Raw genomic sequence first — 15,254 nt, forward strand, 5'->3', positions numbered from 1 at the left:
TCTTAATATTTAATAAAGTGCCTGAAAAACGTAAAAAACACATTTTATGGTGTTGTATAGTGCAGTGCTGTCGGCAATATATTTTTAGAGTCTTAGTCAAAGTGGCATTTTTTGACATTATAAAGTGGTTAAATTGAAAACTAAGAGGATAACAAAACGCAAAATGGCATGGCGAGGTCACTTAGCGGTGCTTATACGACATCTAGCCGAATTTGTCGCTCGCGCACGAGGTCAAACTTCGGTCAGATCTCGGATGATCTAACCAAAATCGGATATTGCTCCAGTGTGTTTCTTCAAATGTCGAATCTCTAACAAAGTACGAACCCAAATACGAACTCTCGTCGTCCATACGAAAGAATTAAGCAAAGTTCATCTGAAGCTCACGCGTCTGGTTTCATAGATTTACACTGGCGGGAATTTTTTATTTGGGTTTTTTTGGGGGGCTCAACACTAGCCACAGACTGTCACATCAGTTATGACGTGACATTTTCTGAACTTCTGACCCCAGTCGGCAGGTCATCGTCCGGTCAGATCTCTCCTGCGGGCCACGAGTCGGTTCTCTAAAACATAACCGAAATGCCTGGCCATTGCCAACACGCCATACTTTCGTTCCTTCATAAGCAGCCCCTCCTCCGTCTAGAAGCAGAGTTCAGCGGAAGGCCACCGAATGGCTCCGCCTCCAAACAACCTCACTTGTTTACAAGGAATGTTAACGAGCACAAGCGTCTTTGCTCCGCCCATCGTTAAGCGACTCGCAGCGTGTGACCGTTTCTTCATATGGAACACAGTGACCCCTGGTGTTTGGAGCTGGAAAATTTTACAGAGCGTTTTCAAAGCTGTCTAACTAATTTTGTGTATGCAAACAGAAATCTTTCTTGTAAAATTATAACATTTAATATATTATTTTAAAGTTTTACATTTTTGCTTTTGTTATAATCCTGTGTCGTTTGCTAATAACAGACTAAAATTCATCAGTATAGTCTTTTAGAGCTTAAGTTTCATGTGAAAATGAATATTAATACTTCTTATTAAAATATTCCTAAATAGTATTATCTGGATTGTGGATACTAATATTCAAATGTTTTAGGAGAACTGTTCTGCAATCGTAAGCTCAATAATAAGACAGAAAATATCAATGTTGTACTATTATTGTTGATAAAACTTTATATTTCATCTAAATATGTAGAGAAAAATCTGGGATTAAAATTTTATTTAAACCTGGAAATAACTGAAATATTTAGGATTTTAAACAATGCAAAAGAAAGCAATGTTATGACAAAACAAAGAAGAACTATTTAAGATTCTGCAATACAAAACACGTTGGAAAACATGATCAGGCTTATTTTTTATTTAAGTTGCTCTGCATATAATTAAGAACGAAAATCTTTAGCATGTTTATGTACTGATCATATACAGTTTTCAACCAAAATCTGAAAAGAAAAATTCTAAAAGGAAAATTCTTATTTTTGTAACGGAACGTAAAAGGAAAAATGCAAACTTGTCACAGAAGTGAATCATCCAGATGTAGCCGGCCTGGCAACATTTTTCAGTTTATTAAGAGACACGGGGTAAAAAAAAATAGGCTTTACGGGAAAACAACATAACGGAAAACACACACACACACACACACACACACACAAGCCTTTGTCAAGAAGCACTTGGATGATTCCCATCGGAACACAGGTCCCATTATTTACAGTATGAAACCAAAAAATGGTTCAATAGATTGCTGAGGTTATTTTTTTTCTTTTTTTGAATAAATAATTTGAATGCTGATGAATGTTCTTATTTGAAAAAGTCAAATGTCAAATTTGTTTAAAAATCTAGTCTGACCATTGTACATTAATCAGAAGCTGAAAAGTTACATTCAGAATAATTAAAACACATTATAATAATAATAACACATATATAGTTTAAGCAAAATAATAATACATATAGTATACATATAGCACAAAAAAAAACAAAAGTAAAAATACATACAATTTTTAAACAAATAATGTCTGGCCACAAACTAAGTGCACACTTAAATTATGCAAATCCACGACACAAATTATGACACATATTAAATATGTTAAAAGCAGACGTTTTTGTGTGCTGTTTGATTAAGGACAAAATCTTTCTGCTAAAAATGAACAAAACCATAATACACAAACTACAATTTCGTTCTTATATACATATTAATTGAAGAGTAATATGCTGTTGCATAGTAGTGATCGCAGTCTAATTTCACCAAGAATTACGGTCATTTTACACGTCAGCTGGTGCAGATGAGGAAATGGAAGTAATGAGTTTACTGTAGATTCATAAATGCCTCAATATTTCTCAGTCATTCTCAATGATTACTGGATTGTTTTATCTGGGTTAATGTCTCCCTCTAGTGGGCAGTTTATGTATAACTGTATTCTACAGTGATTCAATATTAATCTCAGTCATTTGTGATTTACCTTTAGTCTTTAGTGTAATGCAAAAGAAATTAATATTATTGTAATATGGTATTATTACAATACTAGCATTTTAGTCATATTAATACAATAAAACATTAATATTAATTTAAATATATAATTTTATTTCTACAAAAAAAAATCATTAAATTATTGTTTTTGTTTTTATTTATCGAAGTATAGTAAATGTGTATGTCCCTAACATTATTCTTAATGGGCTATATACAAAAAAAACAACAAAAAAAAATTAAATGAAACAAAACGAGTTAAAAGAAATGAAACGAATTGAAATTCGGTGCTGTTTTTTGTTTGTTTGTTTGTTTGTTTTTCTAAAATATTTTATATATTTTTAGATCACGCAGAACTTTCTGTTCAACCCTGTCATGCTGGGTTGCACCATTTAAAAATAATAGTTTGGTCTTTATGAAATGAAATCATTTTGATATACGTTTTTTTTTAGGTAAGGCACTGAATTGTAAAATAATAATAATAATAATAATAATAATTAATAATAAAAAAAATTGTCTATCTCAAAATTCTGACTTTTTTCTTGCAATTCTGAAAAGTCAAGTCAAGTCAAGTCAGCTTTATTTATACAGCACTTTTAACAATACAGACTGTGTCAGAGCAGCTTTACAGCATTAAATAGGAAAACAGTGCGTCAATAATGAAAAGGACAATAGTAAATAGACAAAAGTCAGAAATATGAAATAAAAAGTCACAGTTACCTATTTTATTTTTTCATTGTGGCAGAAAGAAAAAATAACAATTGCGAGAAAAAAGTCAGAGTTGCAAGACACATGTAATGAGACGTAATGGGGTTATGTATTGTCCCAATTATAATTTATATTAATGCAGCCCTGGTACTTTAGGCATAAGGTTGTATAATATGATTTTTTTTTTTTTTTTTTTTTAAATCCTAAAGCTTTCTAACACAAACAGCCTCAGCATCATTTCAAAAACACATAAGTAATAATATTCTCTTTTATTAAATAATCAATCAGCAACAAATCTATATTGTCCTAAACTAATTGCATTAATCTCTTTATTAATATAAAAACATTATAACGCACATGAATGGATTTGGCCTTTCGTTCTTAACCCTAAAACATTTCATCTACTGGAACTTCCATAGGAAATATAGCAGAAACGTCCATTTATCAAAAGAGTCTTTGCCCTGATCAAAGCTCTGCACAGAGCAGAGATGAAGACATCCAGAGATTCACCTCATTTATCCATCAGCCTCGCGCTTGCTTTTGTCATTCTGCTTGTTATGTTGGTCTTACCCACTCCTGATGTCTCCACTCACTGCATTTATTTCTGTTGCTGCAGTGAATCCAGATGATGTCCACTTGTCACTGATCAGCTGGAGCTGCATTAACATCTGTCAGTGCGTCAAACCTAGACTGATTTCTCAAGATTTATTGAGTCAAATGATTCAGTATCAGCTTGGTCACCGACAACAGCACAAGCTAGTTGATGTCAAACCTACAAACAAGGAAAGAGCATTGTTAAATAATAAGATTGCCATTATATATGTTGTGAACAATATTTGAGAGAAATAGGCCTTTTGTGTACATAGAAAAAGTCTTAAATCTTTGAGTTCGGCTCATGAAAAATGGGGGCAAAAACAAAAGTGTTGCGTTTATAATTTTGTTCAGTGTAATAATAACAATAAAATATAGCTGCAAGCAGTGTTTACCGGGGTTCAAGCCCTTTAAGGCATTTAAGCAAACATGAGAAAAGACATTACTAATTATTTAGCAAGCCTGTTCCTACCTAAAATCAATGACTAAAAAGGGCATTTTTGGCAATTCCAGGTATTTTTTTTTTATTTACCTGTATAACTGTTATAGCGCCACCTATAGCACATTCTCCATAAAAGTTGGCATGCTTCTTTAGAATCATATGCTGCATGTGCTCGCCTAGTTTCATGAAGTTTTGAGTTTAAGTTTAGGATTTATAGGTTTTGAAATGTAATCATTTGTCCTAAACGACCCCGTTATATCTAACCAAAGTTTAAAGATCAACCTTTCTGATAATTATTGACCTACAGAGCCCAGAGAATTGTACTTCAGTGCTTTCTGGAGGTTAAGCGAAAAAACAGGGACTAGTTCGCAAAAGTAGTGTTTTTTTTAACAATCTTGATTAATTAACAAACGATTTGATTGACATCAGTGGTTCCTGGGGCAAAGTTCTATCATATGACACACATAAACACAATATACAATCGTTTACACACTTGAAAAATGTGATGTCGCCCCCCAGTGGCTGATTTTTTTCAAATTTTTTACAGACGTTTAGGGCCATGGGCCGAACACGCCAAACAAGTTTTGTTCCAATTGGCCTCTGTTAACCGTGTCTAATAGGTGCTCAGATTTCATTGGCCGATGGCAGCCATGATTTTTGAGATACGTGAATGTCCTCATAGACACTTATGGCACATTGGACAAAGACAATGCATGTGAATTTTCAAGTCAATCGGACAAACGGATGCAGTTATAGTCATTTTATATTTTTGTCCTGTTATAGCGCCACACAGTGGCCAGACTCCGAGATTTTTCTCATGTGACCTCAGATTGAGGTCTTACATACGCATATCGAGTTTGGTGTAAATATCTCATCCTGTTGAAAAATTATAGCCATTTCAGTAAAAGTGGACCCGCCCCTTTCGAACGTTTTGGTGTCCCTTTGAGAAGGTGAATCGAAAACTAAAGTTTTTTTTTTTTGCTATTTATTGCTATTCACTCTCCAGAAAATTTTTCTGCACTGGTTTGGTTCTAATTCGAGTGAAGAACCTAGGACTAGTTCACAAAAGTAGGTTTTTCAAAAAAATCGAAAATAGCCGAATATTTTGCCATTCCATTCCAGCGATATAAAGCCTCGTACACACCGGGACGATTATCGTGCGTGCTTATCGCCAACGTTTTTCGCCACGTCTTTTGTGTTCATACCCAAGCGATTTTCGCTGGCAATGAGCAGAGTGAACGTGCAAATTCACTCCCTGACATTAGATGGCGCTTAATGAAAAACAGAAATACCCCGGTACACATCGAATCCTATTTGATCTGCAATTCCTCTCCATAACAACTCCCTCTTATTGAGATTTTTGTAGTCGCTGTCACGTTTGTCATAAAGCCCTTTGTGTTCAGACACCAATGAGACCAGCAGCTCTACATTCATCTTGGCATCGATGCATCTTCTTGGTCTACTTACTTCCTCTTCGTCGTTAGGTATCAATATGTGCTCGGCAAGACCGTTTTGTTGTGCTTGAGCGCCACCAAGTCGTGTTTTACTGTAACTTCAGCAGCTCCAGGCACGTGAACAAAAGCGCCAATCTCATTGGTCGGCCAGTTTTTAACGCGGCGCATCAAACCAAAAAAAACGAGCCCGAGGCGTTTAAAAAAAAATTATGCTTTTACGCATCGCGTTTTGGCGTCGGTGTGCACACTCACATTGGCACTCACATTGTTTAGTCACGAGGCGTTAAACGTCGGTGATAATCGCACGCGATATTCGTCCCGGTGTGAACAAGCCTTAACACACTTGAGCCTGCGACTGACGGATTAGTAGTTATAAGCGTTTTCGTTCTTTTGATCGCTGTAGCGCCCCCGTCAGGCCGATTGGGGCGAGCCTTGGTGACGTTGTAGAAGGTGAGGGTACTACCATCCCTCAAAGTTTCAGGTCTCTACGCCTTACGGTTTGGGCTGCCCGATCATTTTTATGTCAGAATGGTGATCTTTGAAAATCTTAACAATTACAATAGGGTTTCGGCGCTATGCACTTGAACCCCTAAAAAAGAAAAATATTTATTAATGTAAGCTTCATATAGTTTTAAAAAACGTAATATCATTTTGACAAAGACATGATGACATAATAAATAAACATTAATAATATACAACTATTTAAATTAATTTACATTTTATACGTTTGTTTTTACAGACATAATTTTTTTTTGATTTATACAATTTAAATAATTTATATATAGTTTAATTATGTTTACTGGTTGTACCACATGGAGAAATGTTAAAGAGCAATGAATCAGTTTATTTATTTATTTTTTTCCAGTTAAGAAATAATTCGATTTTGCCAAAAATAATTAACTAGGGTTTCTTTATAATAATTTCATTCTTTTGATATCAAAATGAGGTTTAATTTATTAATTAAAACATGTTCAGCATAGAAGAGATGCATTTAAATCAGTCCTTTTAAAACAGTAAAGAAATACTGAAATAAAGAAATATTAATGAACAATGAATCCGTTTTGTTAAAAAAACAAAACAAAACAAAAAAACTTAAAAAAATAAAAAAAGATTTAGCCAAACTATTTAATCAGAGATTTTTTCCCACAATAAGCCACTGACTAGATTATAATTTTGAATAAAATATAATACATAATATCCACCAATTACATTTACTTTGTGATTTTTAAAATCATTGACTCATTGACTTGACTCAATATTTGACAAGGCAGTGAAAAGTTACATTTATATATAAAATCAGGAAAAAAAATTATAACTGAATGATACTTGATGAAAAACGTGATTAAGTCATGTGACAAAAATGTAGCATACTGCTGTTTAACAGTTGCATACTGTTAAATATTATACCGCCCAGTAAGCAGTATGCTAGATTTCAGTTCCAAATACCAAGTATGCTTCAGTCTAAAGATCATTCTTTGATTACCTGCGTCAGTCTTCTGACTCAGTCCCTGTGGGATTGTCTACAGTTACGGGCGCCACCAGCCTCTCATATGACACCACCATCATGATCTGTCAATCACAGAGATGTCTCAGCGTGTTTTCATACTCTCATGTGTGCACTAGCTGCTCCAGACAGTCACACGTGTGCATCTGGACTCACGGTGAGTAGGGCGAGCAGACCCATCATCAGCCCCAGCATAATGTACAGGTTAAAGGTCAGACCGCCCGCCCAGAGAGGCCCGAGAATGGTGGCCAGTCCTCCGACAGAGCGCCGAATCCCCTGACTGAATCCTGAACACAAACACAGGCCTGAACTTCGGCAAACACTGACTTGGAAACCAGAAAAACTAGAAACGTTTGGTGCTTTGTATGTTTCTTGACAAAGTCTCCCCTAAAAGTTAAAAAAGCCTGAGAGTTATTTTTGTGCAAAGGTGTGGGTCACTAGGGAAGCTTGTTTCCACCACTGAATAAAAACGGTAAAAACTGTAACTTATCTCACAATTCTGAGTTTATATCTCACAATTCTGAGAAAAGTAAGAATTGCAGAATATAATCTCGCACTCTCGAGAAAGTCAGAATTGCGAGCATAAAGTCACAATTGCGAGAAAGTCACAATTGCGAGATATAAACTTGAAATTGCAAGAAAAATGTCATAATTGCAAGAAAGTTAACATTTTAAGAAAATAGTCAGAATTGGGAGAGAAAAGAATTGCAAGAAAAATTTCATAATTGCGAGAAAAAGCCAGAATTTTGAGAAAATAGCAGAATTGTGAGAAAAAAGAATTTGCGAGAAAAAAAGTCAGAATTGCGTGAAAAAAGTCAATTGTCAGAAAAAGTCATAATTGCGAGAAAAGAATTGCAAGAAAAAAAGTCAGAATTGCGAGAAAGTAAGAATTGCGAGGAAAAAGTGAATTGTCAGAAAAATGTCATAATTGCGAGAAAAAGCCTGAACTTTCAGAAAATAGCAGAATTGTGAGAAAAAAGTCAGAATTGCGTGAAAAAAAGTCAATTGCGAGAAAAAGTGAATTTTGAGAAAATTGTGAGAAAAAAAGAATTGCAAGAAAAAGTCAGAATTGCGAGATATAAACTTGAAATTGCAAGAAAGTTACAATTTTGAGAAAATAGAATTGTGAGAGAAAAGAATTGCAAGAAAAAAAGTCAGAATTGCGAGAAAGTAAGAATTGCGAGGAAAAAGTGAATTGTCAGAAAAATGTCATAATTGCGAGAAAAAGCCAGAATTTTGAGAAAATAGCAGAATTGTGAGAAAAAAGAATTGCGAGAAAAAAGTCAGAATTGAGAGAAAAGAATTGCAAGAAAAAAAGTAAGAATTGCGAGGAAAAAGTGAATTGTCAGAAAAATGTCATAATTGCGAGAAAAAGCCTGAACTTTGAGAAAATAGCAGAATTGTGAGAAAAAAGTCATAATTGCGTGAAAAAAAGTCATAATTGCGAGAAAGAAAGTGAATTGTCAGAAAAAGTCATAATTTCAAGATATAAACTTGCAATTGCGAGAAAAAGTCAGGATTGCGAGAAAAAATTAATTGTCAGAAAAAGTCAGAATTGCGAGATATATCACAATTCTGAGAGAAAAGCCAGTATTTTGAGGTATTAAGTCACTTTTTTATTTTTTATTCAGATTAGCAAAATTTTGTGGGCACATCCATGTGACCAACCCGTTGAACCCATTGCGAAATTTGCATGGCGAATTCGTTCCAATTCGCTTGGATTTTCATTGACTAAATTTTGCCCCCTGAAAAAAGACGCTGAAGAATGGTAAATGTGAACGTGCCTCAAGTGTTCTGACTTGTTTCGAGGCACTTGGTAAGCAACTACTATGTTCTTAGGACTAACCTTGCGTCTTCTCTGATGTAATTTTTGAGAAGAGAGACACCTGGGCGACTGCCACAAAAGGAAGGCCCAGGACCTGAAGGAAAACACCAATGATGAACTCCGTCAGCTGCCACGCAAATCCACCTGAACCAAAGAAACATTTGTGAGCTGTGAGGGATTTTAGAGCTTATGACCACAACATCCACAGTTCTGTGTGTTCGTCTTACCCTGAGGATTGGCCAGGAAGATCAGGCACCATACACAGGAGATATTGCAGAGGATGAGGCCGACGGCCAGCACCACTCGCTCCGCCACACGCTTGCTCAACCAGCGCACGAACAGGAAGCCAGCGATCACCTCGACGCCACACACACAGTACATGATGCTGTTCTCCAACTCGCCAAAGTTAAAGAACTTCTGCGTCAGAGGAGTCACCATAGTCTAGAGGAACGATATTATCAAACAAAATATTGCACTTAAGAAATAATTATTTGTCATATAAAGTAGTGCAAGTGATTTCCACCAGATATAAATGTAAATGCCTTTTATTCTCCAATGCCTTTTATTATTTGAACTGAATAGAGAAATTGGATGCAGAATTGTAATTCAAATTTAAATTTAGGGAAGAAGAAACAAAAATGTAATAATTTAATCAATTTAAATGTTTTAAATCTTACCTATATGTAGTATTATATTTAAATATGTTTCATTATATGTAATAAATTTACTTTAAGTCTGTGGAAAAACTCAAAACAAAGTGGCGGACTCTTTGTGGTGCTATATTGCATAAGTAAAATTTGTTTTAAAGGCATGTTGACATTTTTCGGGTTTGCTGCAAAATGTCAAATCTGAATTAAATTATCAGAATCAGAATCTGAATTACAATTAATTTCATTTAAATAAAAAATCCTATCGTGAGTGGGCAATTCGAATTCTTGTTCAAAATCCTCTGTGAATGCAGCGATTGCAATTTAATTCAAATTCTAATTTAAATTAATTCAATTCCAGTTCAACATTTTGTGGAGCTTGTGGCAAAGTCAATTCAAATTCCAAATCAAATCAATTCAAAACCTAATTGTTTCGAATTCCAATTCAAAGTCTTATAGAATGTGTGGCAAATTTAAATTCAAATTCCAAATCAACCTTCTGTGAATTGTGTTTCAAATTCAAATTCCAAATCAAGCCAATTTCAGTTCCAATTTAAATTCCAATTCCAAAAATCCAATTCAACATTCTGTGAAGTGTATGGCAAATTCAATTCAATTTCCACATCAAATCAAACCAATTCTAATTTAAGTTCAAATTCAAATCCATTTAAATTCCAATTCAGTCTTTTATGGAATGTGTGGCAAATCTAAATTCACATTCAAGTCCAAATCAATTCAAATTCCCATTCAACATTCTGTATAGTGCGGCAATTTCAAATCAAATCAAATCCAATTCCAATTCCAATTCAAATCCATTCAAATTCCAATCCAACATTCTGTGGAGTGTGTGAAAAATGTAGTTAAAATTTAATTCAAATCAAGTCAAAATTCAATTCAAATTCATCCAATTCAACATTTGTCGGCGAGTGTGGCCTATTCAATTTAAATTCCAACACATGAACTAACAGTGTCAATTATTAAATTCTTAATTTTGCCAAACCTGCTACTTTAGGAGTGTGTGTGTGTGTGTGTGCATGTTTATGTGGTTTATGAGGACACAAATTTGTAGTCCCCATAAACCATAAAAACAAACCTGTGTCTGTGTGTGTGTGTGTGTGTGCGTGTTCACCTCCAGAGCTGTCTGATTAAACAGTGTGATAAACTGAGCAGCCAACAGCACAACCACCTCCTCTCTGAGGAACTCTGAAAGCAGAAACAACGAAACTCACAGATGGATTTTAAACCAAACTCATTCCCATAGAGAGTCTGAAATTTAGAGTACAATAACCTGTTTTTATTAGATCAGTCAACAAACACTGAAATATGTCAAACTATTTTTCCAGATTTGGTTTATATCAAGAGTGCTTCAAACTTATCTGAACATGTAGTGTGTGGTGTTCAACACTACCAAGCATCTTATAAATTAAGGTTTTAAGAAAAGTTATTTTGAGTAAAGCAGCTTTGAAAGTCTAACAACAAATTCTATGGCAATCCTATTAGTATACTAAGAAGTTGCATTGTTTACTTATAATATTGAATAAAAAAAAAATCTATCAAATTTTAATAGCATAAAGGTGTTTTTAAATTTCAATCGACTCAACTGAAAATCACTTTCCATTCCAGAATTGTTAATACATTTTTAATAAGACACAAAATGTCCTATTTTCAGCTAACAAGGCTTGCTTAAAGAGGTCATATGATGTTGCTAAAAAGAACATTATTTTGTGTATTTGGTGTGATGCAATGTGTTTACGTGGTTTAAGGTTCAAAAAACTTATTTTCCACATACTGTACATTATTGTTTCTCCTCTATGCCCCGCCTTTCTGAAATGCGTCGATTTTTACAAAGCTCATTGGTCTGAAAAACGCGGTGTGCTCTGATTGGCCAGCTACCCAGTGTGTTGTGATTGGCCGAACACCTCATGTGTGTGACGGAAATGTCACGCCCCTCACCATATTTGGAAACACACAGCGTCTCCACGACAACAATACTACAGCGAGAAAAAAAAGTTACGCCTTCTTTCTTTGCGTAAACATTTGGGCGGCGTTATGCAAATCTCCCAACACAGTGATGTAGACATGTGGGGGCGTGTTTAAACGATACGTTTTAGGAGGGCGTGGACGAGTCTTAACTTTTATAAAGAATCTCTCTTTGGGTTTGAGACTTTAGTCTTTGCAGCTTTACAGATCTTATCTATTCACGAACAGCTTGTAACACTCCAAAGACAAAGGAAAACTTGAAATCGCATCATACGACCCCTTTTCTAGTTAACATTTTATTTGAATTCCTGTTATTCTGATTTTGAAAGTCCGTGATTTTGCTCTCACCTCTGCTGGCACTGAAGTTCTTGAAAGGACTGGAGTTGATCTCCTCAGGGGGAGGTGAAGGCGGAGGGGAAACATGGGTCACGTCTCCGTTGGCCACTGAAGAGGCTCTGGACTGAACGCTGGTGACCGTCCCGTATGAGTCAGTGAGCTCGTTGGGCCCAACCAAAGGTTTTCCCTCTTCTTCCTCCTGCTCCACCTCCTCCCGCTCCACTCCGTTCCTCTGACACGTTTCGTCTTGAGGAGTGAAGTCCCAGTACATGAACAGGACTACAAACTGAAGGAGGATCCACAGCAGACACATGAAGAGCTGAAACGCAACAAATATATTTGTTTATTGTACGTTTCCAGATGCTTCAAACGACGTCGACAGGAAAATCTTCAGGATCTTACCCCAGGGGAAGTGTATTTGTTCACTGTAAAAGGTCCGATCTGGAAGTTACAGAGTCTGAGAAAGAGATTGAATGCAGGACCTAGAAGTACAAGTATGAACTAAATACAGAGAATTAAATATGTATGTAATATGTAAATTAAATATCTCATATACTTGTAATTAATAAATATATAATCATTCAATTGTATTTTAAAAGTATTATAATAAATATTAAAATTTAACTTTTTAAGTTGTATGTTGAGTAAAACATTTGCTGAATATAAACAGGCATCGACTACTGAAATACTGAAATGCGCAATTCTAATTTTCATGTATGGTCTGCTAATTTATTTTTACTGACCAATGAGCAGCCCAGCTTGACGGCAGGCCATAACCGCAGCAAAAACAGTCGAACGGTCCTCAGGGGCTGTATTTCTAGTCAAGAAGCCAAAGATCGATGACCCAGCGCCAGTGCCAATACCTAGAGCATTAGAAACTGGTTAAATCACTAAAGCAGGGCTGTCCAAACTTGGTCCTGGAGGGCCGGTGTCCTGCAGAGTTTAGCTCCAACCCTAATTAAAAACACCTGAACCAGCTAATCAAGCTCTTACTAGGCATAGAAACTTCCAGTCAGGTGTGTTGAGGCAAGTTGGAGCTAAACTCTGCAGGACACAGGCCCTCCAGGACCGAGTTTGGGCACCCCTGCACTAAAGCATTAAAATAGACATAACCTTAAAGAATTAGACTGAAACTTCACCTGCAACTAGACGACTGCAGAGCAATAACCATTTGGAGTATCCCATAAAATACATGAAGTTACCTAAAAACAGACAGAAAGAGATGTTACCCACAAGCCACCAACATTGCAAGTGTTGTCTTCATTTAAAGGAGTAATTCATACATTTCTTCATCAGATTTGGAGAAATGTAGCATTACATCACTGTCTCACCAATGGAACCTCTGTGAATGGGTGCCGTCAGAATGAGAGTTAAAAACATCTTGATGGATTTGTTTCTTATAAACACGCAGCTTTTGGCTTCACAAGACATTAACTGATGGACTGGAGTGGTGTGGATTGCTTGTGGATTATTGTGATGTTTTTATCAGCTGTTTGGACTCTCATTCTGACGGCACCCATTCACTGCAAAGTATCCATTGGTGAGACAGCGATGTAATGCTACATTTCTCCAAATCTGATGAAGAAACAAACTCCTCTTGGATGGACTGAGGGTGAGCACATTTTCATTTTTGGGTGAACTGTTCCTTTAAGTGCAAACTTACCAACCATCTCAAAGACATTGGCGAACAGGATGATTTTCTTGGTGGTGAGTGTGCGATCTGACCAGAAGCCAAACAAAGGACCAGCGAGAAGCCCGCTGAAGCTGAATGCTGATAGGCTGAGACCAAGAAAGTACGGTGCGGCATTTAACGTCTGCAGATACCTCCATATTGTGGGCAAAATCACAGCTGAAATGAAAACAGACATACATATGGGCACATCTGATCTGGTATTTTAACTATTAACTTGAAGGCTAGTTAGATTAGTAACTAATGGCAGTTCATTAACATAGAAACTCTGTGACTTACTGATCTGAACAAATCTTAAGAATCTCTGAACAACAAAGAGGTTGTTCTCTGGGACAGGCATGTCGGAAAATTTCTCATATATAAGATAGGTTTTATTACAAACAAGTAACAATTCAATCACTGTTATTAGTAACATCCCGTTATACATTTGTGATGAATGTGACACAGTCTCTTTGTTATTATTGAGGGGTTATTTACATCAAGAATTATCTTGACTAATGAAATATCTAGCTACAGTATTACTACTTAATGTTCCATTATTATTTTTTTTTATATACATTCATATGGAGTCCAAATAAAATAATAAACTAATAACAAAAAATGTACCAGTAGCTTAAAGTATTGCGAATAGTGTTAAATTAACGATTGTTCTGTACCATGGTAATTGTAATTCACATCCATTCAAATTCTAGTTCAACATTCTGTAGACTGTGGCGTCGATTTGATTCAAATTTGAGTTCAAATCAAATTTCAATGCAACATTTTGCGGAGCTTGTGGTAAGTTCGAAATCAAATTTCAAATTTGAACACTCGCTCTTTAACTGATAAAGCATCTGTGCTAAATGACATTATCATTGACGCAAATCTGGACATGCTACTTTTGACGGAAACCTGGCAGGTGCCCAATGACTTTTTTAATTTAAACCTCTTAACACCACCTGGGTACATCTATTTTTCTCAACCTCGTCTCCATCGTAGAGGTGGAGGGTTGGCTGTAGTTTGTCGTGAGAGTATCAAAATATCTAAGATTGAGTTCCATGAAGTTGCATCTTTTGAATATCTTGTATTGAAAATGACTAGCAAAACATCAATGGCTGTAATCTTAATTTATCGACCTCCAAAATTTCATTCAGATTTTTTCTCTGAGATTAGTGAGTTACTTACTCTTGTCTGTGCTAGTTATTCATCTGTAATTTTTCTTGGTGATTTTAATATACATGAAAACACTGTACAATGCAACGAATTGATGTCTGTTCTGGACTGTTTCAGTCTAACTTAACATGTAACTTTTGCTACTCACTCCAGGGTTCATATATTGGATCTTATATGTACATCTGGCTTATATAATATTCTTGTTAGTGGAACTGATTTTGCTTTTTCAGATCACAAACTACTAAACTTCAGTTTTAGTTTTCCAATTTTTACATCGCCTGTGAAAAAAATGCTCACTTATCGTAAAATCTGTTCTGTGGATCCATCTGCTTTTTCTGATTCAATAAGGGTTTCTACCTTGTCAGATTGTTTATTATCCAACTGTCCATCAGAAATATGCAGCATCTATAATAATACCATTTCCAAAATACTTGAGAAACATGCTCCTGTTAAAACTAGACTGGTTCCATCTGCAC

At 35.6% G+C, this 15,254-nt stretch overlaps 1 protein-coding gene across 1 annotated transcript in view; it reads right to left on the reverse strand.

Annotated features, from left to right (window-relative positions):
• Positions 1-3,418: 3,418 nt before the first annotated feature.
• mfsd8l1 (major facilitator superfamily domain containing 8-like 1) overlaps positions 3,419-15,254 on the reverse strand; it is an 18,160-nt gene continuing 6,324 nt past the window's right edge. Inside the window, exons 4-12 of the mRNA XM_016544071.1 lie at positions 12,680-12,799; positions 12,339-12,418; positions 11,949-12,255; positions 10,750-10,823; positions 9,201-9,414; positions 8,995-9,117; positions 7,305-7,435; positions 7,128-7,213; positions 3,419-3,929 (exon numbers count right to left, since the gene is read on the reverse strand). Of these exons, the coding sequence (XP_016399557.1) occupies positions 7,133-7,213; positions 7,305-7,435; positions 8,995-9,117; positions 9,201-9,414; positions 10,750-10,823; positions 11,949-12,255; positions 12,339-12,418; positions 12,680-12,799 (1,130 nt within the window). The 3' untranslated portion in view covers positions 3,419-3,929; positions 7,128-7,132. The remainder of the gene's footprint in view (positions 3,930-7,127; positions 7,214-7,304; positions 7,436-8,994; positions 9,118-9,200; positions 9,415-10,749; positions 10,824-11,948; positions 12,256-12,338; positions 12,419-12,679; positions 12,800-15,254) is intronic.

This window comes from Sinocyclocheilus rhinocerous, unplaced genomic scaffold (genome assembly GCF_001515625.1).
Source record: "Sinocyclocheilus rhinocerous isolate Xijiao unplaced genomic scaffold, SAMN03320098_v1.1 scaffold579, whole genome shotgun sequence".
Classification (NCBI taxonomy): Eukaryota; Metazoa; Chordata; class Actinopteri; order Cypriniformes; family Cyprinidae; genus Sinocyclocheilus; species Sinocyclocheilus rhinocerous.